This window comes from Epinephelus lanceolatus, chromosome 11 (genome assembly GCF_041903045.1).
Source record: "Epinephelus lanceolatus isolate andai-2023 chromosome 11, ASM4190304v1, whole genome shotgun sequence".
Lineage (NCBI taxonomy): Eukaryota > Metazoa > Chordata > Actinopteri > Perciformes > Serranidae > Epinephelus > Epinephelus lanceolatus.
Genome location: NC_135744.1, coordinates 26,871,103 through 26,897,163, shown reverse-complemented (window position 1 = coordinate 26,897,163; position 26,061 = coordinate 26,871,103). Strand labels below are relative to the sequence as shown.

Sequence of the window (26,061 nt, the reverse complement as noted above, 5' to 3'; positions counted from 1 at the left end):
ATCTTCAGATTGTACATGATTTGTAGAGCAGAGGATGACGTAACCTGTGTCTTCAATAGCTTCCACTTTAGTGGGAAATGTAACAGAAAAGTCAGTAATGAAAGTGAGTAGTTGACTGACTGAATGAAAAAAAAAGAGACATACTGTTAAATTTGCACATATTTTTATCAGGATATCTCTGGTCCTTTTGCACAGAGTCCGCCATGTTGTCGGACAAATCAAACACTGGCTTTAGGTGGCTGTGAGGGTCCAAAGGACAGAGAGATGTCGTATGCTGTAAAGCCCTGTGAGGCAAATTGTGATTTGTGATATTGGGCTTTATAAATAAAATTGAATTGAATTGAATTGAGACAGGGCCATCGGGTTTTCACAGTTTCATATTTTCACACCCATCGCTGTAGTTCTTCTCTGCGCTCAACATATGGGAGAAGTTTCAGTTTTGCAACCTCACCACTAGATGTCACTAAATCCTACACGCTGGACCTTTAAGTACAGCAGAGAGACAAGCGGAGACAGAGCAACAATTCCTGCTACAATGTAGCACATTGGAGACATCAAATCAAAGTTAATTAAATGTAAATTAAATGTAAACTCTAAGATTTTGACACACTCTCTGACCAGACTAAAATGCAACATCTGCTTGGAGAAAATAGTGTCAGCAACATAGATACAGCAAGATTCGTCACAGCTGAAGAGACAACCAACACAACAACATATAGTTCATCTCATCACAGATCACAGTCTGCCTTTTTGTTTACTCTTTAACTTATTTTTTTCCTCTGAAATTTATGTCTATGCATTTGTAATAATACATTGTTTTTGAATTATCGCTGTCTTAAATTGTATCTGTGCTTTGACAACACATATGAAATTTCATGCCGATAAAGTTTACAGAATTGAAAAAATTGTGAGTATTTAAAAAAAAAAAATGTCTATAGGCTATGACTACGTAAGAGTTGGTAATGTCCCATGTTTGTACCAACTTTATTTTTAAATGCAGTCTTGATGTAAAAAAAAAATGTGGGAGAGTTTTTGTGGCTGAGAGCCGTTATAGGAAAGGAGCTTGAAAGTTTAGCGTTTAGGATTTTACGCCCTTTTTTCTACAGCTTCCTAAATCTATGAGGTCAACTTCCTGAACTGCTCTCTTCCCCCTTTTTAAAGAAGAAATAAAGTGTGTGTTAGTGTATGTGAGTGTGTGTCAGACAGAGAGAGACAGAGAGAGAGAGAGAAGGAGGGACGGAGATTATGGAATGCTGTGATGTCATCAGCCCAGTCATACACACAAAGACAAGGAGGACCCACAGGCGCTCTGACTCTCTCTCAGCTTAGTTAGCATACTCTGCTGTGGTGGAGCGGCTGTCTACATCCCACTGTGAGTACTTGAGCAAATTCTACTCTTCTCTTACAACTCCCTTTTGTTTTCTATCACTTCCTGTCTGCGTTCACTTTCCCCCCCTTTCCACGGGTTTCCTTCTGTGCACCCTACAATGCGTTTAGCAGACACCAATCTGTATTCCACCACTGTGATAGTTCTCAGTCTGAGGCAAGCTTTCTTTCCCTCCAAGTGCTGCTTATGTGGTAGCCATTGTTTAACTACCCACTGTGATTGGAGGAGTCCATTTCAATCCCCTTGTTAGAGAAACCGGCTCATGCTGTCCTGGGCTATGACCCTGTTGTGGTGTTTGTGTTTTTTTTCTCTTACAACTAGGAGCTGACCATGTTAAAATGGTGCCGCTATCTCGTGGGAGTTTTGGGGGAGAAAGGAACATGGGTTTGGGAAGGGATGTGTGTTAGGGAGGAGGAGGAGGGAGGAGGGAGGAGGGAGGTGGGTCACTGATGACAGAAACAGTCCCATTCCTTTGGAATCTCCTCCCATTCTGGGCTGCAGTTTCTCTGTCAGTTTAGAAACAGGGTCTGGGCTCTTCCGTATTCATGAAGGGAGGGACATGATAGCTGACTGAAACAGACTCTCCAAAGGAATGACTGGAAGGAAAAAGTTTCTGACTGTGACAGAGGTGGGATCAAGAAAAACTTGGAATCTATAGGGCACAACATAATCTTTGATTGCTTCAAGTGTTCTCTGTTTTTTTTTTTCTTTTAGACTGTCCCAATGATGACCTCCAAAGACAAAGGACACTGACATCTTAGTAGGGTGGGGAAACTGTCAGCACAACACAGAACGGAAACAGGATTTTGTGTGAGTGTGTGTGAGTGGATGTATGCGTGAGATTGTACCTCCTGTACAAAAGCGTGTGTGAGGATGGGCATGCGCCTTGATTCGCCAAAAGGAGTTTATGTGAGTAAATGAGAGTGATTTCACTGTAAAGAAGTCCGTGAAAGTCTTCTGATGCCATGAGACTATAAACCAACACTGTCCACCTCAAGAAGCCGCTGGCCAAAGGACAGTGTCTCCTACCTCAGACAGCTTGGTCAGGTGGTACCAAGTACGCCCACCACTCAGCCGCCAACATGCTGCAGCAGATCTTAAAGGACATGTACATCGACCCCGATGTGCTCAACGCTCTTAACGAGGACCAGAAAAAGACTCTGTTCCTGAAAATGCGCCAGGAGCAGGTGCGGCGCTGGAAGGAACAGGAGGAGAAACTGGAGAGAGAAGGGGGGGACAAACGGACAAAGCCAAAAAAAGGTAACCACGCCAACACATCACCGCCACCTCACCTCTGTGAACCTTTCTTCTTCCTGTTTATCCACTGCCACAGGGTGTAGCAGCAAGTTTTTCAAGCATCCAAGACTGTTTTAAACTTCTGTCATAAAGCCATCTGTCCCCCTTTCAAGGATTAAACTGAATCTTTTTTTAGTCAAGATGTCTGCGTAGTCCGCTGTGAGTTACCTAACAGAGACTTACTAAGCAGTGCAGAAGTATGCGTGCATTGGTTGTGACAGACATCATTTCCTGCTGGATGTAGTGTCACTGCTGGAGCTCATGTTCCCTGTCACCCTAACAGCTGTTTGCCACGACAGGCACAGCGTTTACCTGAAGTCCATTTGGCAAGTTTAAAGTTTCCTGAAGTACAAACTTAGGCTAACAAACACCAGCTGCTCCGCATTAAAGTGTCTGGAATGCAGCGCGGTATACAGACAGAAACCCAAGAGCATTTATACTTCACTGATATGAAGTTCTATTTATATCTTAAGTCCTAAACAATTATAGCGGATTAATGATGTGGGTGGATTCATGTTGACATCACACTCACAGATGATATTAACATTTACACAAGCAAAGTAGTGTAGATGTCATGGGAAAATAATATTCATCCTGAGATGAGCGTATTAGAAGAGGCATGTATTAAGAGTGTTTAAGAAATGCAACTGTGATGGTGAATGTTAAGTATGTGGCGGTCTGTGTATGTGTTCACATGAACATGTTTTGCCCTCAGGCTCTCACTCAGATCATTTTGTTCCCAGTCACACCACGCATCGCGAGCCTGAGAGCGACAGAGAAGGATATTCACTAGGTCAGAGGTGTCAATCATGTCTGGAATGTGCATTTGATTGAAACTAGTTAAAAAGAAATAAAAATACCCGCGAGGAGGAAATGCAGAGGCAGTGTGGACGGTAAATGGGTTCATCAGGAATTGGCCCCTCCTCAGAAGGAGTCAACAGTATACATGCAGCAATCAAACAAACACAACAACCAGAAACTCAGGAGGCTGTAAGTCTGTCCTCAAACTGGTTTGACGCATACTACAGAATCTCGCCTGTCTGCATTTTTCCTTTAGTGGTAGCAAGTAGTTGTATGAGAACCGTGTGGTGTTATGACTCTGACATAACTGACTGTTCTGTTTTTATATGCCAAAGATGGACTTTTACTGTAGATGAGGAACTACTGAAGAAAACACCAGCTGCTGAGAACTCATTTGAATGTTACGTAAAGGGACAGTTCAGCCCAAAATAAAAAAAAACACATAATTGTTCTCTTACCTGTAGTGCTGTTTATAAATCTAGATTGTTTTGGTGTGAGTTGCCGAGTGTTAGAGATGTCTGCCTTCTCTTGAACATAAAGGAACTAGATGGCACTCGGCTTGAGGTGCTGAAAAAAAACAAAACAGCAATGGTTACTCAAGATAATCTACAGACCTTGTTGTGAGCAGTTTCATGTAGGAACCATGGATGGATTATTGAAGAAGCCTACAAGGCACAGGCCCAGGGGCCCCCTTTGCCTTCATGTCATTCATGTTACCGACCAGGAAGAGACTCAAAATGACCAGAGAGAGGTGCAAAGAAACACAAATAACTATAAGAGTGGGAAAACAACCATAAGGTGACACAAAACAACCAAAAAAAGACACAATATACACAAAACAACAACAACGACAAAGAGGCAAAACCACCGCAAGGTCTGTTCGTTTTGCTCCTTTGTAGGAAAAGTGGTGGGGCCTTTTGCATATCTGTGTTCAGGGGCTTTGAGAAGCGCTTTACAAATAAAGTGCTTTACATGGTTGATCCCAGATTTAAAACTATGCATGATTGAAGCAAATAAAATGAGACACTTTTAAGAAATACAAAGAACAATAAAAATAAAATAAAGATAAAATACCATCACTGAAGCAGATATTCAAAGTTGGCAACTAATTGCCCTGTTGATTGCACACAGCAAGGTACAGCAAATCGAACAGAATGCAAACAAAATATTCTATTGAACTACAACCGCTAATGGTATCATGGCACAGAAGGAAGCATCTACTGATAGCTAAACTAGCACAACTGAGCTAACCAATGTTACAGCTCAACCAAGGAGGATGCCATTAATGTTTAAGATTTTTGCACTGTCACGAGCACGAGCCCCTCATCCAGTAGTAGTTTCACACTTCTTTCTTTTTGCTGATACAGTTGGCAGGTGTAGTTAGGTGGAAAGAAAATAGTTCCTACGTGAAACTGCTCACAACAAGTTCTGTGGATTATCTTGAGTAACTGGGTCATGATTTCTGGAAGGAGACATTACTAGCTATGTTTCCATCCAAAAGTGATTTGAATCATTGGGAAATGTGCATTAAAAGAAAAACGAATCCTGTTTCCATTAAATGTATGGACTTTGGTGAAAACTATGAACGCGAGTTTTCCACAGAACCGGAAACAAAACAAGTCTCGCATTCTTCTTCTTCTACGTTTTCTGGCGGTTGGCAACCAGATTGTAAATGCATTACCGCCTTCCCGACTCGGAGTATGGATATCACCATGGAGAGAGGTGCGCTACGTCAGACTTAATTCGAACATAAATGTTTCCATCCCCCGTTTTGCGAATCAACATTTTTTCAAATCGACCAAAACCCGGCTAAAGCGAGCGTATTTTAGTTTGTGCGAATCAGGGGATTTTAATTCGAATTATTCTAGATGCGCATCTAAACAGGCTGATGGAAACATGGCTACTGTTGCACTTTGAGCACCACAAGCCGAGTACCATCTAGTTCCATTATATTCAAGAGACGGCAGACGTCTCTGTGGTCGATATCTCCAACACTCTGCAGCTCACACCGAAACAATCTAGACTGATACATATCACTACAGGTAAGAGGAAAAACCTGTATTTTTGATTTGGGGCTGAACTGTGCCTTTAAAATCAGTTAATGGCACACTGCAGTTGGTGCATTAACTTTGATTGACATAGTAATGCGATCTGTCTCGTCCTGTCTAATAACAAAGCACTTACTATCAACTGTGGTGCAGAGTGAGAGAACAGTGCTCTTTCTATCTCTTAATGACCGATGCAGCTGTCTTTAGGAGGCTGGATGGAGACTGCAGGCTGAGATCACATGGTCACACAACTCTTCTCCACACAGGCTCTCTCGCTCCGTCTGCAGCGCGGAGGAAATGGTGGATGGATCTGTGTTTCTGTGTAAAAATAGGAAGTGAGTCAAGACTGGATCCCTTAAACAATTAGCAGGGAGCGAAACAGGAAGCATGCAGGAAATGTATGTGTGTTGAAAAACAAAGAAAGAGTTTGATTGTATCTAGATGGCCTTGTGGGAGAACTCATGTGAAGTTTGTTTTTATGCACAGAAAATGAAGCCGGAGTCTCTCTCAGCTGCTGTTAACAGTTTCAGCCTTTGGCCTTTTTGATCATGGGACTTTTTGCGGTGGTTAGGCTGACTTTATGGTCATTTGTGTTGATGTGCTCTGACTCATATGCTGGCGTGTTTGCGTGTGTGTGTTTATGTTGACTGAAAACTGGTGAGCCTCACATGAGGCAGAGACGTGGCTCAGTGTTTTGTTTCTGTGACCTTTTTCTTAGTTATCTTAGCATTGTTCTTCACATATGGAAAAAGTAATTGTGTTTTAAAACTGTCTATTACAGTAGGACACATGCCAACACACTAATCTTTTAAATATCCCTGTGCTCAGCTGACATCAATCTCACTTGCACATGACAATAGTGTTGTGGTTTTAGCTGTCAGATCGCGCTAATAACCTGTTTACCAAGGTATGCTCTGACTGCTGTGTTTTCGTAGTCATCCTGGTATGCCACAATGCAAACCACAGGGCAAGCTGGCAAAACCAGTTTGCTATGAAAGTATGTTATCCTGTTTTCCACCCAACGAGCTCTCACCCTCTGAGCCCATGTCTGTTTTTTTCCAATGTGAAGTGACTTCTTTATGCTCCTAAACATTAGTCACAAAGCAGTGACATTGCTGTATGTTGTGGAAGTCTGTGTGCCCTATTGTGCTTGTATGGGGACTCAGTGTCCTCACAAAAATAAACAAGTAAGGAGAGTGTAACACAAGATCTCATTTAGTGATATTTCAGTTAGCAGTTGGGATTGGGCGTTGTAATTAGTTCAGATTAGGGAATGAAAACAGTTAAGGTCCTCACAAGTATAAGTATACAAAACCAGGGCAGTGTTTTCCCCTGTCAACTCTGCTTATATCATCTATAAGAAGATGCCGTCTCATGCATTTGTGAGCTGCTTCTCTGGATCCACCAGCTGTTGCACCTGTCTGTCTATAAACACAACAGCAGCCTCAATTTGTCAGAGACACTTGACGACGACGACAGTTTTATTTCAGAGCTACACGAGCTACAACTGATAATCTGAGAGATCATGAATATACAGTATTTCAAAATAATTGTTTAGAAGTTTGTATTTGTTGGTCGTATACCTCAATGGTCGAATGCTGTTGGCTGGAAAAAGACTCTTACCAGGAAATGGATATCACAGGAGAGCCCAACAGTAAACGTATTGACAGATATTACAATGGACATTTACAAAATGGAGGAGAAAACAGCATTCGTCAACTTTAAAACAGTACAATTTGTTGCCTGATGCGAAAAATAGGTCAGCTATGTAAAACCCCATAGGCCTGACGTTATTTTCACAAATCATTGAGTATATTGTAAGGAAAGGGTCACTCCCTAACTGTTCATAGTTTCCCTTGTTATATTTGGTTTTTATAGTTTTTTTTCTTCCTTTGGCTCTGTATTCGTGCCTCTGAAAAGCTCACATTGGCATCTGTGACAAACATGAACATGTGGTGTACGCATACAGCTGAGGTTTAATGTTAAAAGCCAATAAAAAGTAAATTACAAAAATAATAATAATAAATGTTTAGAAATGATGGCTTTCAAATTCCTAAATAGGTCAGAGAAACAGTGGGGTCTGGAGGGGCCAGGGCCACCCTGATACAGTTGTGCCTAAGTTATGCTACATTTTGATGTGGAAAAAAGTTGCATGGCTATTTTCAGAGGGGTCCTCTGAACTCTCACCTTAAGTTATTGGAATGAAAATAAATTCTATGGGCACCTGCGAGTCTCTTCTAAACTTTAAAAGGCTTATTTCCAGTAAATGTTTTGTTCCTTACAGTCAAAGTACTCCTTCAAATTAAAGCTGTATATTTGTCTTTTTAAGGAATAGGATGACCAGCAGTTGCCTAACATGTGTAGAGACATGACACAATAAAACTGGATTGCTTTGGAACTGAAAATGTTTACCGGTATTAGTCTGTGCACGTCTGGTAATTGGTAACAGTAACTTAAAAATAAAGAAAACACAGTATAGCTTAGCTGTCATAGTTTTGAACCAGCCTATTACAACAGTAAAACAGAATTCCTTGAAGCTCAGTAATGGCTTTTGATTTTGCTGTGCCGCTGCAAAATTTTCAGTGGCCCCATCTGGCCACCACTACAAAAAATCTCTGGGGACACCACTGCAGAGAAAGTAGGATAGTAATATTTTTGATAAAAACCAAGCAAGTTTTGGCAAATGACTAAAGAGGACACCTATCACATAAAAAAATGTTCTATTATAATGTGTGATTTTGATTGATTATATGTCCTGTAAAAATATCATACTATGGTTTCACTTTTCCTCTCTTTACCCTGCCTTTTGCTCTTTGCATGATTTTCATTTATAAATATGTCCATGCTCTGTGTTTCAGTAGCAGACTAATTCATATTTTGCGTGTGTTTGTGTGTTACCTCCAGCCAACAGTAAGAATGTGAGCTGGCTGCTCGGCCGGGACGGAGACGTGGCGGTCATTGTGATTGGGGAGGTGGATGAGCTGAGCTCCAAATTCATCTGCTCGGGATTTGGAGAAAAGAAGACGCCGACTCTTCAGAATAATACAAAGTAATATACCACACAGACAGTGTTAAATGTTGGATTACCAGGGCTATCATTATCATATCATACTGTACCAGGGTTATTGTTGGATTATCAGGGGTTTCTGTTGTGAACTTAATGGCATTATAAAAGATAATATGTGTACCGTATATATAAAGATATATGATGTGATGTGTTTTACAGCCATCAAACCATCTTGAAGAGCAGAAAAAACTCAGAACCTGCCAGAGAGAACCTTCCTCCTAAAACACAACCTGGGATCTCACTGAATTTAAAGGTGTGTAGCTGTTTGTCTGTAATATTACTGCCTCCTGGTCTCATTGTTAGGTGATGAAACCAAAGAACCTGATAAAGGAAAATCCTTAGGAAAAGGAGATGAGTGGTTGCTCTGTATAGTCAAACATAGATCAAAAGTGTGTCAGGTGCTTTTGGAAAATGAGAAAAAAATTGAGGCACTGCAAATTATATAAAAATTAAATAAATAATATCAGTCTGAAAGGAAATATTAAAAAGCCTTAATTGTAGTGACTAAATCATTAAAAAAAAGCTTACATGTTTCAACCACTGTAGGAGTGTTATCTCACCTGTATAGTAGCAGCAGCCAATGGGAGGCAGTCATGTGACCTGGATAATAACATGACAGGTAAAGCACATTAATAATGATAAAAACATAAAATAAATTGAGATGACTACAAAGAAAAATATGTTTTTTTCATACATCATAAATGTAAGATAGGTACCCATAGCTTCTAACATAGGCTGTGAGAAAAAAAACCCAGGGGAGTCTATTTAGAGAAAAGAGACAAATTACAGAAAGCGTGTGAAGTGTGTATCCTCACTGACACCAGGACCCAGTTGTTCAAGAAATTTAATCTGGATTAGACTGGTCCAGATTTTGAAATCCCATGCCCAGCTAATCCATCTTGGATTAGCATTGGATTGGATCTCCCTGATCCAGATACAAACTTTTCAAGATGACCAAATCCAGATAACCAGTGCTTTAAATGACAATGTAGACAGGCTGCCAACTAACACACTGCAATTACCGCTTATCGCCTTAGATGCCATCAAAGAGAACAAAACAGAGATGTTTGAGCTTGTAACTTTAAATATTTTGTGTTTGATTTTGACAGCTATTTGGGGGATTATTCTATAGGGACAACATCCTTTTTTTGCCCAATACTTTATTAACTTTATTACAGTAACTGGTAAACAAATCAAGTGCAAAATATAAATAACTTTATATGTATCCACCCTGAAACCACACTTCTGATGGGATCAGGATAATCCCATTTTTTTGGATTAAAGGTGTCCCAATCCTACTCAAAAGTTTTGAACAAAACATACTGAAGGTTTGATCCAGATCAAAAGCAAGACTGGATTACAAGATCTAATCTGATTTCAAAATCCTTTTGTTCCTTTAGAACAACCCATTTTCATCCCATCAAGATTTGATCTGATCAGATTACTTACAGAAAAACTGGGCCAAGGATAATCAAGGAGGAAAATGATGTTATTTAAATATTTACTAGTCTGTATGTGAATGTAAAGATGCAAAAATGTGAAAATGATTAAGACTGATAAACTTGTACCAAAGTTCTTCTTCCCTCGCCTCCTTAATTCAACACATCCATCCCAAACATAACACCTCCATGACTCAATTTTCACTTCTCTTACCTGCAGTGCAGTTTGCGAAAACTATCAATTAGGCTTCTGAGCATAACTGGTGGAAGAAAAATGTATGTAGCCCTATTAATTCCAGTCGTTATTTTGTGTCAAAATAAGCACTCACAGTGCATAATTTCCAGGGCGATGGTGTGTGTGTGTGTGTGTGTGTGTGTGTGTGTGTGTGTGTGTGTGTGTGTGTGTGTTCTTGGCGGTGTGTGAGCTGTTGATTTTGGAGTTGGGGGGGGTGGGGGGGTGGGGTGTGATAGGAGGGTGCGGGGGCTCTTTTTTTTTCACGCTATCTTAAAAAGAGATTTGCTGCGTTGTCATGGCAACCGTGCACACAGTGAGCCAGAGCGAGCGCCGGGGTGGACGGTCTCATCTGGCCTGACCACGATGCTTCTCGGAGCTAAAGCTGCGCGCTGATGCTCACTCGGCGGAAACGCGAGCATCTCAGACAGTCACTGATTATCCTGCAGCCACATTAACACACGCACTGCACAGACATGTCTCAGAATATTTGCAATATATTTCTGATATGATTATAACTCTTACTTAACTCGCTCGCTCTGCTCTTTCCTGCTCATTTAAGTACTGAACTGAAAGTTAAGGAGGATGACGTGTCGCCTCTGGTATCATCTAACATGGCACTGTCTCTCCCAACAGGGGAAATGTGAGGAAACGAGCACTTTACTCCCTCTGCCGGTGAGTTGGAGCAACTGCCTGCTGTAATTGAGCTCTGTGCTCTGTGGTTTGCATCATGGCCTGTAACACTCATGTAATGTCTTTGTTAAACCCACAGGTGTCAGTGAGTGAGCATTCATCACCTCCAGCAGCAGAGAAGGTATTTGTGACTGTAGTTTTTTTTTACTTTACAGTTGCTGCAATCCAGTTTTTTAGCATTTAAAATATCTTCCTGCTCTTATTTCAAGGTGGTTTATAAAGCTTAGAACAGTTTGTGTTTTAGTGTCATCTGCATTGAGTAACCTATTTCAAAACACATCCACGCATACCCCAGCAAGGTGTGATTAACAGTGTAGCAATCCACTCTTCAGCTCTTTTGAAATGTGGCTTTAGAGCGCCTACGTGTCTTTTCATGGCAGTCCCACCCTCTGTGAGTAACAGGAAATGGTGGTTAGGCCAGCTGTCCCCTCACTCCCAGCCTCTCTGCAGATCATCTTTCTCCCAGCATTCTCCCTCCCTGTGCTCCCGCTCGCCTGAGCCGCCGCACCCCTCACAGCTCTCTCCGGGGAACAGCTGAACTGAACTGTCCTCCCACTGGCTCCATCATCGCCCCAGCCTTGGGTTGTCTGGGGAGTGTGCTCTCCATCTCCCCTCGCTTTCCTTCCCTTGCTGTGTTTATGTGCACGCAAGTGTGTGTCTGTGTGCGTGTGTGTGTGAGTGTGTGTGCAGGTGACACGCGCTGCGAGAACAGCTGAATCACAGAGGCAAGGCAGGATTTCTGGACTGCCCTAGAACAGATGGTTGATGAACTTGATCAGGGAATTAAAACGCCAGAGATAGAGAATGCGTCAGTCGCAGATGGATGGGATTGTGGGATAGTCTCTTGAGGTTTGGGCGCGTGAGCTTTCCTCTGTTCTCTGTTTTTCCCCTCCTCTTTGCCACAGAAGGAGACGTCTCTCCCTCACTTCCTCACTTGCCTTATATCTATACCAGCCTCTCTATATTACAGGCCCTAACACATCTCTGGGCAACTCATGCCGATGTGACAATGAACACCTTAGGAGGTTTGGCCGGTCTGACAGCCTGAGCCTCCCCTTACAAGATTCATTATTTTGTTGAATGTCTTGTTTGTAGGTAGAGTGATTTGTCTCTGGAAACAGGAAGGGGCTGGTTTGGTGCTGCAGATGTATTAGTGGCTGTTGCTAGCCCTGCTGCAGGTTTTCTCCAGTTGATTTAGAGAGGGAAGGAGTCAGCCTGAGAGAGGAGGAGAGAGTGAGATTGTTGATTAAGAAGGCGTAAGATGAGGAAGGAAGATTAGCGAGGCTGCTTGATTTCCAAGTCACCTTATAATTTTCTCCCTACACATCCTTAAACTCTTAATCAGTGGTCATAGTTCTGTGTGTTTCATTACGGTGCAGTGTAGTCACTGGAGAACTGTAATTTGGTGAATCATTTATCCAATGATTTAATCAAACATGACAGTAATTCCACTGTATGTGAATTAGCTGTCAACACTGATCGCGCTCCTCTGTCCTCTTTTGTCACTCTCCCCTCTGCAGCCCGAGTCGAAGTCAGCCAGTGCAACTGAGGAGAAGTCAGTTCCCCAGCCCTCCATCTGCTCCAGGCCTCCCATGAGAGCGAGCCCTGTCAGTGTGAGACCAGCTTCTGCAAATGCAGCACCAGGCTCTGTCAACACAAGACCCGGCATGGCAAATCTGAGGCTGGCCACCGCCACACCGGCCCCTTCCCCCAGCAGCGCTGTCAAAATAGACTCTGGATCAACCAAAGGTGGCCTGCACTCACAGGACTCTCAGAAGCCCCAGGAACAGCAGAGTGGGAAAGGTGAGTGAGCATGGCGTCATGGGGAAGGGTACAGGATGGGTCTGATGTTAACAGAAAGAAAGAAAGTCTTCCTCTACGTCCATTAAATGAGCTAATATTTCGTCCAGGCCGCAGTCTTTCTTTGCCGGCGAATTAAAGGGAAAATTTGCCACCTTTCATGTGGATGTCCAGTCAGTGTTGATAGTAAATTTCGTTGACTGAAGCAATAAATCGCTTGTGCGTGCTATATTACACGGACAGCTGAGTTGTCCTGTTCACAGGGTCGTGCCTGCACCTACGTGTACCATAGGTGAAGATTTAGGGGGGTTGCAGGGGACATGGCCCCTTCAATATTAAGGACATGTGCATGGTGCAAAGCATGAAAATAGCAAAGGACTTTCACATTTACACCATAAACTGATGCAGAAAAATTCACCAGAATGCAGGAAATGAAGCGTCTGGTGCTCAGAACTTGGTTTCAAGTCCCTCCCAAAGTTTAAACGAAATCTATGCCCTTGTGTACCAGGTTGCATTGTGCACGGGCTTCTAACGCCCATAGCTATTACTTTGTTGGCCAAACCATAATGTCGCCATGGTTTGTAAGTCGTGCCTTTACTTCTGCAGGTAACAAAATAGAAACAAGGACTCTCCATAGTCTGAAACAGCGTGAACCAAGACAGTAACAGTCCATTATTTTCACAGTGTGTACTCCCTCCATTTTTTACGTTCAAAATAAAAACCCAACTTAAATTACTTAGAGCATTTTATTGAGAGGCAACTCAACAAATCAGCTCACAGTTGCCTACAGCTTACATCATCTGCCCCCTCGGCCCTGCTGGCCTTGGTTGTCTTTTCCAGTTTATCTTCAGGATCCTTAAGAAGGTCTCCAGCTCACCTCTGTCCAAGTGAGGAGTAAAAACTTAAATGCAGAGTAACACAGAGAACGCACACACGGGCTCTCCCGGGATTGGCGTTGATGACCGCATTCAACAAAAACTGCCCACCCTGAAATTTGTTGCAGCAGAATGATTAAGGCTCTGTTGGCAACGGAGGGCAATTTGAGCAAAGGCACCAGCGTTCAGTGTTTGCTCTCAGCAGCTCAAGCTCTGGAGGGTCCCTGTCGGCCATAGTCTCTTTCACAGCTAAGGCAGCTTCGGCTTTTGTCCCGCTGAATTTCTTCAGCCGTATAGTGCGGCTCAAATAAATACAGCTCAATATCCGAGTCAGTCAGAACACTGTAGAATGTGTCCTTCTTCTCATATTTTGGGATCTTATTTTTGCTGATGGAAACATAGCTAGGAACGTAACACGGAAGTTCTTTTTTGAGCGGCATCTAGAGCACGGCCTGTGGCTACCTGGCGACTTCCAGTCTGTAGTTCTACCTTGCCTCCAGCAACATCACTGTCATGTCAAATGACAGCGCTGCATGCAGGAAGAACAGATTTTACAGCTGCGAATTCAGCTTTCTTCGTAAATTTAGCAAGCACTAAGGAATTTATTGCTTCAATCAGTTTCATTTACCATCAACACTACTTGAACATTTACATAGAAAGTGGCGCAACTTCCCTTTCAGAGAAACACACAAACAGCAACGTTAATGATGGCTGGTGTCATCGTGGATAAACACAGCTAATAAAAAACATCCCTGAAAATAGGATATCCATTACTCACACTGTGTAACTTCTGTTATGTTTTATAGTTAGATGTTACATAACAGAGGAAGACTGGACACAGATGTGAGTTTAAAATTGAATCCACAATATTGCATCAAGCTTACATGACAGTCACCTCACGCCACTGAGCGAACAAGAGAAACCCTTTCCTCCACTTCTTCTCTGTGAGCAATAATGGCTGCAGAGAGCAGAAGCAGTCTGAACAAAGTTCTTACTAGATAGGTTTCTCAGTGCTGCAGCACGGAAGAAGGATTTATTTCTCCAAACCTAATGTGCTCGCCAAATAGTGCCTCAGCCCGCTGGAATCTTTATGGACTGGCAGAGTAAAAAGAGGCCAGCCTAGAGGGGAAAAAAGCTTCTGTGACTGGGATTTGTGTCGTCCTACTGCATCGCCCCAACACACCTGTTTGTTTGGTAGCCTCTCTTTTTGTCAAGGGTGCATGTAGGCAGTGAAATTGTCAATAAATACTCTCGCTTGGTTGAGGTGCATGGTCACCTGATCAAGTCTGTTACTAGAGGACAGACTAATAAAAAATGGAGCACTAGTCTTTCCGAGCAATATCACAGGATTTGTGCTGAAATGAGAAACAGGAAACTCCCTAAACTTCATGCTCTCTAACAGCTGGGTTTTATAGTAAATGTTAGTATTTAACTCAGTTAAAATCTTATATTTCTCCCTTGCTATTCAGTTATTTGGAATAATTAGTATGCCCCATATAATCCAAAACCATACTATACTGAAACCTGCATGCATGTTATATTAAAGGAGGTGTATGTGACATTCAGAGCATTAAAATAGCAGCAACCCACTATTTGCTATGTAAAAATATAGTGGAGTAATGACATCCAGAGCACAGAACAAAGTCATATTTCCTCTGTTTGTGTTGTAATCTGAGCTTCTCTGTTCTTTGTTTTGGTAGCCAGTCTGGTTACACGTGCATGTGAGTCCCTGTGTGTGTTTACACTGGTTAGCTTATCACTGCCACGCTGCACTGTGGTCACATGGTGGTTGTTACTGCTGATATCGCCATCCCGACCTAGTGACAGACCAGCATTGTCACTGAAGTGTAACGCCCACCCCCCATTCCCCCGCCCAGGTGAACGAAGTTAGCAGTGTTGTCGTTGTTAGCACTGTTGCTGTTGTTAGCACTGTTTATGCACTGAGACCTGAGCCACCTGAGAGCTGTGTGCCAGCAATCGCGGGTCATACTCTAAATCTACAACTGCAATTAGATGGACATGAATAACCCGTTAATGAGGCTTATACCGGTTATTCGGGATAGGACTGCATGAGCACATGGAAGAACGAATTATTCATATTCCTCATATGCATCCATGTTTCTCTCAGAGTACTTCAGCTAGCATATTTGGGTTCCTCATAACCGCATTATGATTTTTACATGGTCAAATACATGAACGGGATACTCCATAAACGCGTTACTCATATCCATAAAAACATACTCACAGACATGCTCTGAATGTCACACACAGCCCCTTTAAAAGGATGATCATTAAATAATTTCACACAAATTAAATATCTAGTAACACAACTTTTTGTTTCTCAATATTACCCACAATTTAATTTAGTAGCATAGGAAGATTCAGCAGTATGTTAAAATGAAGTCATATGCTTTGGTGGATTGAAAGTGTTGTTGCACATGTGAAGAGAGGCATATGAGAGTTTAACCATTTGATTTAAATTTTTGTCAGCTTTACAGTGCTGTCTGTAGTATTTGGTGTCTTTGTCTTCACTGAACCAGTAAGAACAGGTAACTCTGTAATGCACAAAGGCATGCGGGGAGAGTGGTAGTTAAAAAACTAGCCAATTAACTGCACACCTCACAGGCATTACCCATTTTATTCCATTTTTCCACAAACCTGTTGTATGCTTATCTGTCTGTCTCTCTCTCTTTGTGTCTGTGTTACTCGCTTGTTTTTGCCTTTGTCCATGCAGACGCTCATTGTATAGGTAGCACGGATATTTTTCTTCATATATCTTAGGCCTTGACATGAATGTTATTGTCACTATAGCTCTGTCAGTATGTTTTACAGACTGCGCCTTGTCTGAATTTTGTGTGACTTATTGTGATTTCCAGACTTCCTGTCTGAACACAGAACCCAATTTCATGAATTGACCAAACACTCATTCACCATACAGTGACCCAGTTATTTAGAAAAATGGGTAGTGTGAGGGTGAAGTTAGCACCATCCAGTGGAAAACAGTGATAGTGTAAGAAAAAAAACTCCAGTTGGACAGAAAACCTGATCTCCATAAGGTCCCTCTGCTGGAAATATGTTCATCCTACAGCACAGGAGTTTTATCCAGAGAAGCTTAAACAGAACATTAGACTTTATATGGGACAGTTGAATGGCACCACCCAGATTAAATGTCAAAACTACAAGTGTCTCTTATGTGACTCACAAATGCTAAAAAAGCAGACAGAAAATGAAACACATGTAGCGTGACTGATGCAGCTGAAAGAGCACTTTTTCTTTTCCTTTGAACACTAATTGTGAGAAGTTGTGCTGGGTCAATGCTGTGCTTTACTATTGTAGTCAGAAATGAAAGCAGAGTTAGATGAATTGTAAGATTAACATTATCCAAGTCAGATTTTGTCGGTGTGTATTATTTCATTCAGAAGAACACACCACAACAGCAATCTTTGTTTCAATACAATGACACAACGACAGACTCCTCAAGGTTGAGTGTGTGGGATCTTTTGCCTGCATGTTTTCTGGCACTCCTTCAAGGAACACTTCACTCTCAAAATGATCATTTGTACATGAATTAGTCAGCCTGTGTTACGTTAACTTGGTGAAAAAACTTTTTTTTTTTTCCTCTCATGCCTCCACTGTGAACAAAAAAATCCAAAACCAGAAAATTCTTGTTGACTTGAAGTAAACGGGGGACACGTTTAACAACAGCAAAAGTACGTATATAGAAAACATCCATTTACAATCTCTCACACAACTCGTGCAGGATAATCCAAGTCTCATTCATCCAGTTGTACACTCAGTACTTCCGTAACACATGCATTTTTGCTGAAACTAATACTATTTAAAACACTTCTGCTTTGGTATGCACATATGATTGAACTCTGCTCAACTGCTCAACTGAGCAGAGTTGCCCATGCACACTACTCGTATGTGTTTTTGCATGTGTTTTCGGAAGTCAAAGCATACGACTGGATAAAAGAGACTTAGGGTGCTTTCACACCTGCCCTGTTTGGTTCGGTTCAGTCAAACTCGGTTCATTTGTCCCCTAAGTGCAGTTCATTTGGGCAGGTGTGAACACAGCAATCACACTAGGGTGCGCAACCAAAACATCCGGACCGAGACCTTCTTGAAGAGGTGGTCTCGGTCCGGTTACAAACGAACTCTGGTGCCGTTTGTTTGTAGTGAGAACATGTTCCGAACTCAATCCGAACCAGCTGCAGTCACATTACTCTCGCGTGACCAGCCTCCCAGAATGGGAGTCTGGGGACATTCGTTATTTGTTTTGTAATAGAAATGGGCGGGGATATCCAGACCACGTGACGGCGTTGCCATAGGTATGGCACGTGTGGACGTTGCAGCTCTGCAATATAGCTGAATCAAATGAAATCATATCCATTTGAATCTCTTCTTGCGATGCACTGAACACTTCCTTTTCTGTTGTACTACGGACAACAATTCGGAGAACAGCAATTCTGATGTAGGCGGGTGTAAGGCAAAGCTAATCAGCCGTTGGTCGAGGAAGTACAGAAGTACACGGATTTGGATCCAATCACATCACTGCTGCTGGGAGCCAGCGCTAGTTCTATTCCTATGGGAATGTCCACAGACGACAGAGTCAGCCAGCGTGCTGACGTCATCGGCGTCTGTGTAAGAGACTACAATCACATGACACATTGTTTGGGTTAAACATGAGCATGTAACAGTCCTGGAGGATTATTAATGTGCACCTCCTCCTGTACTGCCTTAATATGCACATTCAGCACATCCAATGCATCAAAACATTGTTTTCTAGTTGGAGCCGCGCCTCGTTTTCAAACTGTATGGTTTGACTAAAATGAACAATGACAGCAATATAGTCCACGATGAGCAGCGCTAAAATCAACCTGTGTAGTTGTCCCTCCATTGTGACATTAGAAAGTGTCACATTTATCTTACAAGTGTACTCTTCTTCAACGTTTTGTTTACTTCCTGGATTTCTACCCACATGGAAATTCTGACCAATTAAGAGCAGCTTTCTCACACGAGGCATTTTATCTGGTCCGCTTGTAAATGCTGCCGTGAGAACACAAACAAACTCTAGGCAATTACGCATCTTTGTAACAAAATGAGTCCCTGATTCGGACCAAGGTAAGACAACTCTCGGTCTGAATGCACCCTTAGATTATACTGCAAAGGTTGTGTCAGGGTTTGTAAACAGATATTTTGATATCGTTTTGCTGTTGTTCAACATGGTCCCCATTTACTCCAATTTATCAAGACTTTTCTATGTTTTTGGATCCTTCGTTTACTGTGGAAACATATGAGAAAAAAGTTTCCTTCACGATTCAGCATAACATGAGGTGAGTAACTGATGTACAAGTAATAACTTCATGGGTGAAGTACTCCTTAAAAGACAGCTGAATGGGAAGAGGGGGAATCATTCCTAAAACTTTTTTTTTCTCGTCCCTTTAGTGTCTGGTTCAGTTTGAACATTCCTGGCAGTCCATTGTAGGTTTTGTAGTCTGTTTGTGGAGGCATGTGCAGTGAGCTCAGTGTGTTTAAGGTGATTTATCAATTGGACCAGAAACAGTTTCACAGACCACAAATGACTAAAACCTGGATAGAGAGAAGAAACCAAAGGATACAATTCCAATGAATCATGCTTGCACGGGCGTGTTTATGTGCGTGTGCCTGCACCCACATTGGTGGCTGGATATGAGACCAGCGGGCAATGCCAGGGCAGAGAATAACAGACGAATGAAGGGAACAGGAAAAGAAAGGGAAAGGAACAGCTGGTGTGGTGGGAGTTGAGGTGGGCTGAACACAGTGCTGAATAAATGTGTCTTGACTCTGGACAAAAAAATACTGACAGAGTGTCCGTCCTTGACAATGGCAGGATGCTTGTTTCCAAAGGGGAGGAGGAGGCCGATTAGGATAAGGCTCATGCCTCAGCTGTTTTCTTTTGAATGTGGGTAATGACAAGGATTCCTGCATCCTGTGAGCAGAGACTGTGGCCCACACAACAGTTGTAGAAGATGAACGTAAATATCTGCTTAAGTGTATTTACAAGTACCCTCTGGAGCTGGACGTACTTGTTCTGACCTCCAGAGTATAACATAAGTTGTTCTCATTTCATTTCATTAATTTGACTCACGACTATATCACATGCTATGGAGTACAAACATTACATACAGTAACAAAACAATGGCTCGCGGTGTGGCTATAGTCCAACAAATATTAATTAAACAAAGGAAGGACATTCCTGGCATCAAATCCATGAGATTGCCGTGACAAAAACAAATTTTTAATCTCTATTTTAAACCAGAGATGACAACCCGGCCTCACTCTCAACTCATCAAATACCAACAATTGGTCATTGTCCGTTCTGTTGGCGTGAGATATAGAGTGAGAAAGTCTGCATAGGGAGGGAGGTGGATGAGTGGAACAAACTCCGGACTTTCCGCTGTTCATGTTTCCCGTGAAACCAATAGTCAGTTGAGTTATTTTACTAACAATGTAATACAGTGATTCCCAACTGGTCTGTCCATGGGTACCAGATTTGTCCTTAGTCATTTGTCCAAGGTCCACACAGTTTAATACACTCAGCGTCATACTTGCATCTGGCCATGTCGTCAAGCTAGTTTGCTGTCTCTGTCACGTAGCTGTCTGTTAGTCACTCACTCTACAGCAGAAAACGGCACTTCAAAATAAAAGCTCTGTGCTAGAAATTCACTTTACTATAAAATAAAGTTGACATGTTTGTGAGTCACTTGAGGTCCATTCAGAATGGACCCACGACCCACTTTTGGATCGCGATCCACCAGTTGGGAACCACAGTTCTAATATGTGTAGCATACTACGTTATTGACATAGGCTATGTCACACATGACGTATGTCACATGACATTACATTACGTTAAGAAAAATAGTTATTTTAAGTCAAACCATGATGTTTTCTTCTAAACCTGACAACATACTTTCATTGTCTAAACCAAAGCAAGTAAACCTAAAAATATAAAATAAAAATGAGTGTAAAATGGCCACATTGTCCCTGAGCGTCCAAAGCTGATTCTGGAGGGGCACCTAGAGCATCAGTGTTAGAGAGAGGTAGAGAGGTAGAGAGACTGTGTTGGAGAGGGCAGCGTCAAATGTATCATCAGGTTGAAAGTTGAGTTCTGGATATTGTCAGGATGTAGAGTCAGATGTCAGGAAAGTGATGTGAGTATTTTGATTATTAGGGGATAGAATACGCTTTTAATTTCATCTGCAGTGATCTACTTTATTGTTGTCTGAAACACAGGATTCAAGATATTTCAAAATGAGAAATTATTATGTTTATTTTTTATCCTAATGGATTATTAAAGATGTTTTGATTACAGCCAGGTAAAAATTAGATTTAAAAAATAAAGAGTTTAAGAAATCAGTGTGGAAAACATTAACATAATGCATTTTAAGCAGGAAAAGTGTTTATTTATTTAGTGCAAATGATTTGTGAATTACTAATCCCTCTTTTGCACCATTTTTCTCTTCAGTGTGTTTTACCTGAAGCATTTTTCTGGGCTGTCAATGTCACAAGAGGACCTAATTTACTGCAAACTGCACTGATTAGTGTCATCCCTCAGCAGGAGAGATAACTGTTTAGAGCAGAGGGGTGAAAATCTGTTTGAACCTACTCCTTCTAAAAACAACTTAGTATTTTTCCTTTAAGATCTGTAAAAACTGACGTAGCTAACTGATAACTAAAAGCTCTGTAAGTTATGTATCATCTGCATAAAAACGAATGTGAATGGACATATTATATCAGATAATGGGGTAGCATGTAGAGTCAGTGTAGGTGTGTGTTATATGATTTTAGCATATGTGCGTGAGCATTAAAGTGAATCAATCTCCAGCAGCTGGCGGTATGTGTTCATGTGTGTATGCGTGTGTTCGTGTTTATAAACCCTTCTCTGTCTGTCGGTCGGCTTTCCTCTCCTCTCTCTTCACCTTCAGAGGGAAGGACACACATTCCAGCGCTGCTTCCCGACTCTAGCCCTGGGCGACGCTCAGCCAGAGCTGATAAGTGACAGGGGCCCCAGCCCCCACGCAGGAGGGCCACCCCCCCTTGCTTCTACACACACACACACACACACCACCTCTCCTCCCTGCCCTTCAGTCCACAGACATGCTGCTCGGGAATTCTGCCCTCTGCCCCACTTCTGCCCCCCACCTCCTCACCCGACACCCCCCTCCTCTCCTCTCTTTCTGCCAGAGACGTGGAGGTCTTTAAAGAGATAGATTGGTCTTTAATTTTTGTGCTAGCCTGGTCAGTGACACCGCTTCCCGCCCCCTCCTCTTTGTCCTCCCTGTACATTTACGAGCTGGACTGAGATGTGAGGAGTGGCGTTGGAAAGCTCAAATGGGAGATTAATCAATCTCGACGAGTGATTTAATGCGGAGATTCTCTTTCATTTTAATAGGTGTTTTCACAGGTAGCTTTAATGACTGTTTCTGCTGACGGGGCGAAGAGTGCAGCTGCTGTGGAGAGTTTCAGGCAGAAAGGCGTGGGATTTAAGCTTTTTTTTTTTTGTTGGGTGTGTTAAGACAGGTTAGTCAGGTTACCTGTGGGAGGGTCTTTGGGTTTGGCTTCAAGAAAAATAAGGTTATGTGTATATATATTTGTATTATTTCTTTCCAGTCCACGCTCACACCACCAGTTCTCCCTCTCCTTCTCTTTCTATCTCTCTGTCTCTCTATTAAGCATTCCACTCAGACCTGCACCAAGGCTCTGAGCTCAAAAAACTCTCTGACCATGAGTGTGTATGCGCCTGTGTCTCTGTGTATGTGTGTGTGTGTGTGTGTGTGTGTGTGTGTGACTACGTGTGTGCTCGGTGCGTGCCTGAATGTGTGTCAGCCTCAATTGCTGGAGCCTATCCAAGGTTTCCGTGGTGACCACACAACACAACGAGACAATCAGAGGCAAGCCCACGCAGCGCGGCGAGAGGACATTAACACAGGAACTGCAGGTCAGGGGGCAGAGGAAGGCAGGGCAAGACAGGGGGAAGAGGAAGATGAAGAGGGAGGTGGAGGGAGGTGTTGGAGCCACAGGGAGAGGGAGAAGAGAGAGTGAGAGCGAGGAGAGGAAGGAGAGTAAACAACAATAAACAATAACACAAGCTTAAAGGCAACTTTAGGTCTCCCACTTTCATGGCTGCAAGACATCAAGAGCTTTAAAGGTTTGCTGGCCCCGGGAGTGCCTGTGCGGTTTTGGCTGTACCCCACCTCTGTGTGTGTGTGTGTGTGTGTGTGTGTGTGTGTGTTATAGTCAGAGATGGCTGCATGCGTGACTGAATCCATGAGCAGGAGGGCTGTGCAAAGGTGCATGTTTGTGTTTGTGTATGTGTGTGTGTGTGTGTGTGTGTGTGTGTCTGGCCTGAGTGTAACATGAGAACGTGCGTGTGTCTTTTGAAATTCAACTGTTAGAAACTGTGTGTACGCCTGTGCATGTTTTCACTTTATTTTGTGTGCGTGTGTGTGTAAGCTCGTGTGCGTCTGTAGCTGCGCACGCGGGCGCTCTCACATATCTCTGTCCCCCGGGGATGACGCTAAAAATATGTGGCTCCTCAAGCCTTCTGGTGTCTGAGCAGCGTCTGTCTGCTCTCCATTGCCGTCCCTGTGGCCCTCCCTCCCCTCCGTTACTCCTGTTCCCTCCATTCCTCCCTCAATTACACCCTCTTCCAAACACAGTACCTCAGCAAGCGCACACACACACACACACCGACTACACCCAGCTGTGTCCCTACTACACTTCCACTGAGGATGACCTCTGCTCAGCCAGAGTGGGATAAAGGGAGGCGAATGAAAAGGAGAAAAAAGCAGGTAGAAAAGTGTGAGGAAAAATGCAGGCACGGTACTTGGAGAGAGGAAATGATAGTGGGGAGTGTGAGAAGACTGGAGTCTTGCTTTAGCAACAATACCGTACATGGGTTGGTGTTTATTGGTTTTAAACTGATTTTCACCTGGATTTTGTGTTCTCAAGCTCCCAAAAGGTGTTGTGTTTCCAGCTGCAACAAGACACTGGCCGCTGTAGTTTACAGTAAACAAGGTCCCCTGGAGACGGCCACAGCCCAGAAAATCGTCCTGTAATGCACAATGTGGAGACAAACGAAGAGAAAATGCAAATGAAGCCATGATTATGTGCTAAAATCCCTCTAAGGAAGTAAAAAAAGTTTATTTCAAGATCGTACAGTTTATGGCAAATGCAGAGAATAGCACTTAAAGCAAGGAAACTGCAAATGCTGTTACAAATAAAGTTACAAAAACAAGTTAAAGTCTATTTTTATTTAAATAAATTTAGGTATTAAAGATTCTGCGAATGGCACTGAAACCTTACTTCCTTGTTTTGGTAGCATATTCCAGTCCTTCTGGCTTGTGGGTAATAATTTATCCTCTTTAATTCACACCAAAATACAGCGTAAATCCAGCTTCACTTTTAACTCATCTGTAGCACATGTTAACCTGAGTCTGTCACACTAACACCTGTCCCTAGTGAAACAACGTCAGGTAGGAACTATAGTTATTCTTACTCTCACCTGAGACAAAGGGGGCATGAAATAGCAACTTAAAGGTACACATGAATATACATAAGTAAAATAATACTTAAAGTGCCAGAGTGAATGATAAAGGAATAATTGTTATATGTAATAATATGAATTATTTCTGTAAGTCCAAAATAACAATGTGGAATTATTTCAGCTACAATTTACTGTACATCTTTCACAGTGTTCTGTAGCAACATAAATTAGTATGGTGACTTAAGTAACTAAAATAACCCCAAAATATATTGTGTACAGTTTTTTATTACAATTTATTTTATTTTTTATTTTAAGTTTTTACATCCAATTGTCAGCCAATTTTGAAATATTCAAAATATAAACTCCAAACTCTAAATCTAAATTTTATTCATTTTCACAGTCATATTTTTTCTTTTATTTTTTCAAACATTTAAATGAATCTCCCCTCTGTGTATTGTTGTCAGGTTGTCACCCATGTTAGAGCTCTCATTGAAATCCGACCTTCTGTTTTCTCAGGCACTGGTGCTTCAGAAGTGTCTCGGAGGGCTGCCTCAGAGGAGGCCGGTTCATCAGGGAGCACACCAACCTGTGCAGGGCGTGGCCGGGTTGCTCAGCTGATGAAAAACTTCAGCGTCGAAAGCACTACAACCCCCACCCAGACCCCCAGTCGTGGCATCAAACCCCCTCTCCCCAGCAAGCCTGGCCACCTGCGTCTAACGACCACACCTACTGTCAGGTAATCCTCACGCACTGATGTACAGACGCACACCCAGCTTCACGCATCCCAGTGATTCAAAAAAACGCCACACTGGACAATACGTGCCCCTGAATGTGGAGCCTCAGCCAGTGGGTTAATGGGATGGAGAACTCCAAAGGTGTTCACAATGTTGCTATCACTCCAAAAGCACAGCAATGGAAATGCTTGAATGTAACTGTTTTCTTTTATTTTTGGATGCTGCAGTACTGTAAACACTCTTTGTGGGAAAGAAATTCCAAAGCAATTGATGGCGATGTATTTTTCCAGGGAATTAATGATTATCACATGTATTCACTTGATGTTGATGCTTTCCACTTTGTGTAACACGTTGAAAAAACACACACATTTTCTCGTCCTATTCGCAAACTCTGTACAAACAATATTGTTTACTCACCAATGACATTATTTCCATTACTTATGAGACGGTTTGCATGAGCTCATGCAAACACACGTGTGGTTCAGGACAAAAGAATGAGCACGGGCAAGCGGAATAAGGCACAGTAGGGTCCTCCTTCATCTTGCTGTCTCCTCCTTGGGAATACTCTAGGGTTGTTTATTTGTCACAATGCAATGTATGTCTCCCTCTGCCACCTGGCAGGAGCCTCACTGCGACCTGTTGTGGACCAATGACAGTGCCAAATGCATCGTCTGTCACTCCCAGTGGATCAAGTTAGACAGTCGCTGCCAAATAATCCAGCTCTGTGTTACTCAGTACTATTTTAGAGATGTGTGGCTGTACTTTTTCTTTCTTTCTTTTATTTGTTTTTTACATTTTCTGTAGGGAGAAAGACGTTTTGTAATGGGATATTTAACGTTACTACAATGCTCACTTGTAAAATGAAAGATGTTTTTTATCTTTGATGTCAATCTTGTATGGTGCAATCAAAGAAACAATAAAATTGTGTTACTTGTACAACTTCTTAAAAGTCTTCTTTTATTGTGTTGTTTTTTTCCCATCTCTCTCCCTCTCTGTCTCAGCATATGCAGCTTACCTTCACCCTCATTATTCTATACTAAAATAAAACATTGTACTTCTTATTTCAGCTCTTGTTTGAAGAGATTAAAATACAACCCACAACATTGACACACTGTAAAGTTTGTGGCTGGTTCACTGAGAATACATGCAATTTTAATGTCC

At 42.3% G+C, this 26,061-nt stretch overlaps 1 protein-coding gene across 2 annotated transcripts; it reads left to right on the top strand.

The window, feature by feature from the left end:
- Positions 1–1,225: 1,225 nt before the first annotated feature.
- Positions 1,226–25,849, top strand: LOC117246418 (uncharacterized). 2 transcript variants are annotated; one of them, XM_033610289.2, is made up of 8 exons: positions 1,226–1,372; positions 2,102–2,647; positions 8,437–8,581; positions 8,759–8,852; positions 10,907–10,945; positions 11,043–11,084; positions 12,484–12,766; positions 24,683–25,849. In XM_033610289.2, exons 2-8 carry the CDS (start codon positions 2,470–2,472, stop codon positions 24,904–24,906), a joined length of 1,005 nt encoding a protein of 334 aa, XP_033466180.2. In that variant the 5' UTR covers positions 1,226–1,372; positions 2,102–2,469; the 3' UTR covers positions 24,907–25,849. The 2 variants fall into 2 exon arrangements, with proteins under 2 accessions (XP_033466180.2, XP_033466188.2); XM_033610297.2 differs by lacking the exon at positions 1,226–1,372 and adding an exon at positions 1,880–2,015.
- The last annotated feature ends 212 nt before the right edge of the window (positions 25,850–26,061 follow it).

Coding starts and splice junctions, on each gene's coding strand:
- LOC117246418 (XM_033610289.2), top strand. CDS start 2,470: ATGCTGCAGCAGATCTTAAAGGACATGTACATCGACCCCGATGTGCTC. Junction 8,582..8,758: donor ACTCTTCAGAATAATACAAA/GTAATATACCAC, acceptor TGTGTTTTACAG/CCATCAAACCATCTTGAAGA. Junction 11,085..12,483: donor CACCTCCAGCAGCAGAGAAG/GTATTTGTGACT, acceptor TCCCCTCTGCAG/CCCGAGTCGAAGTCAGCCAG.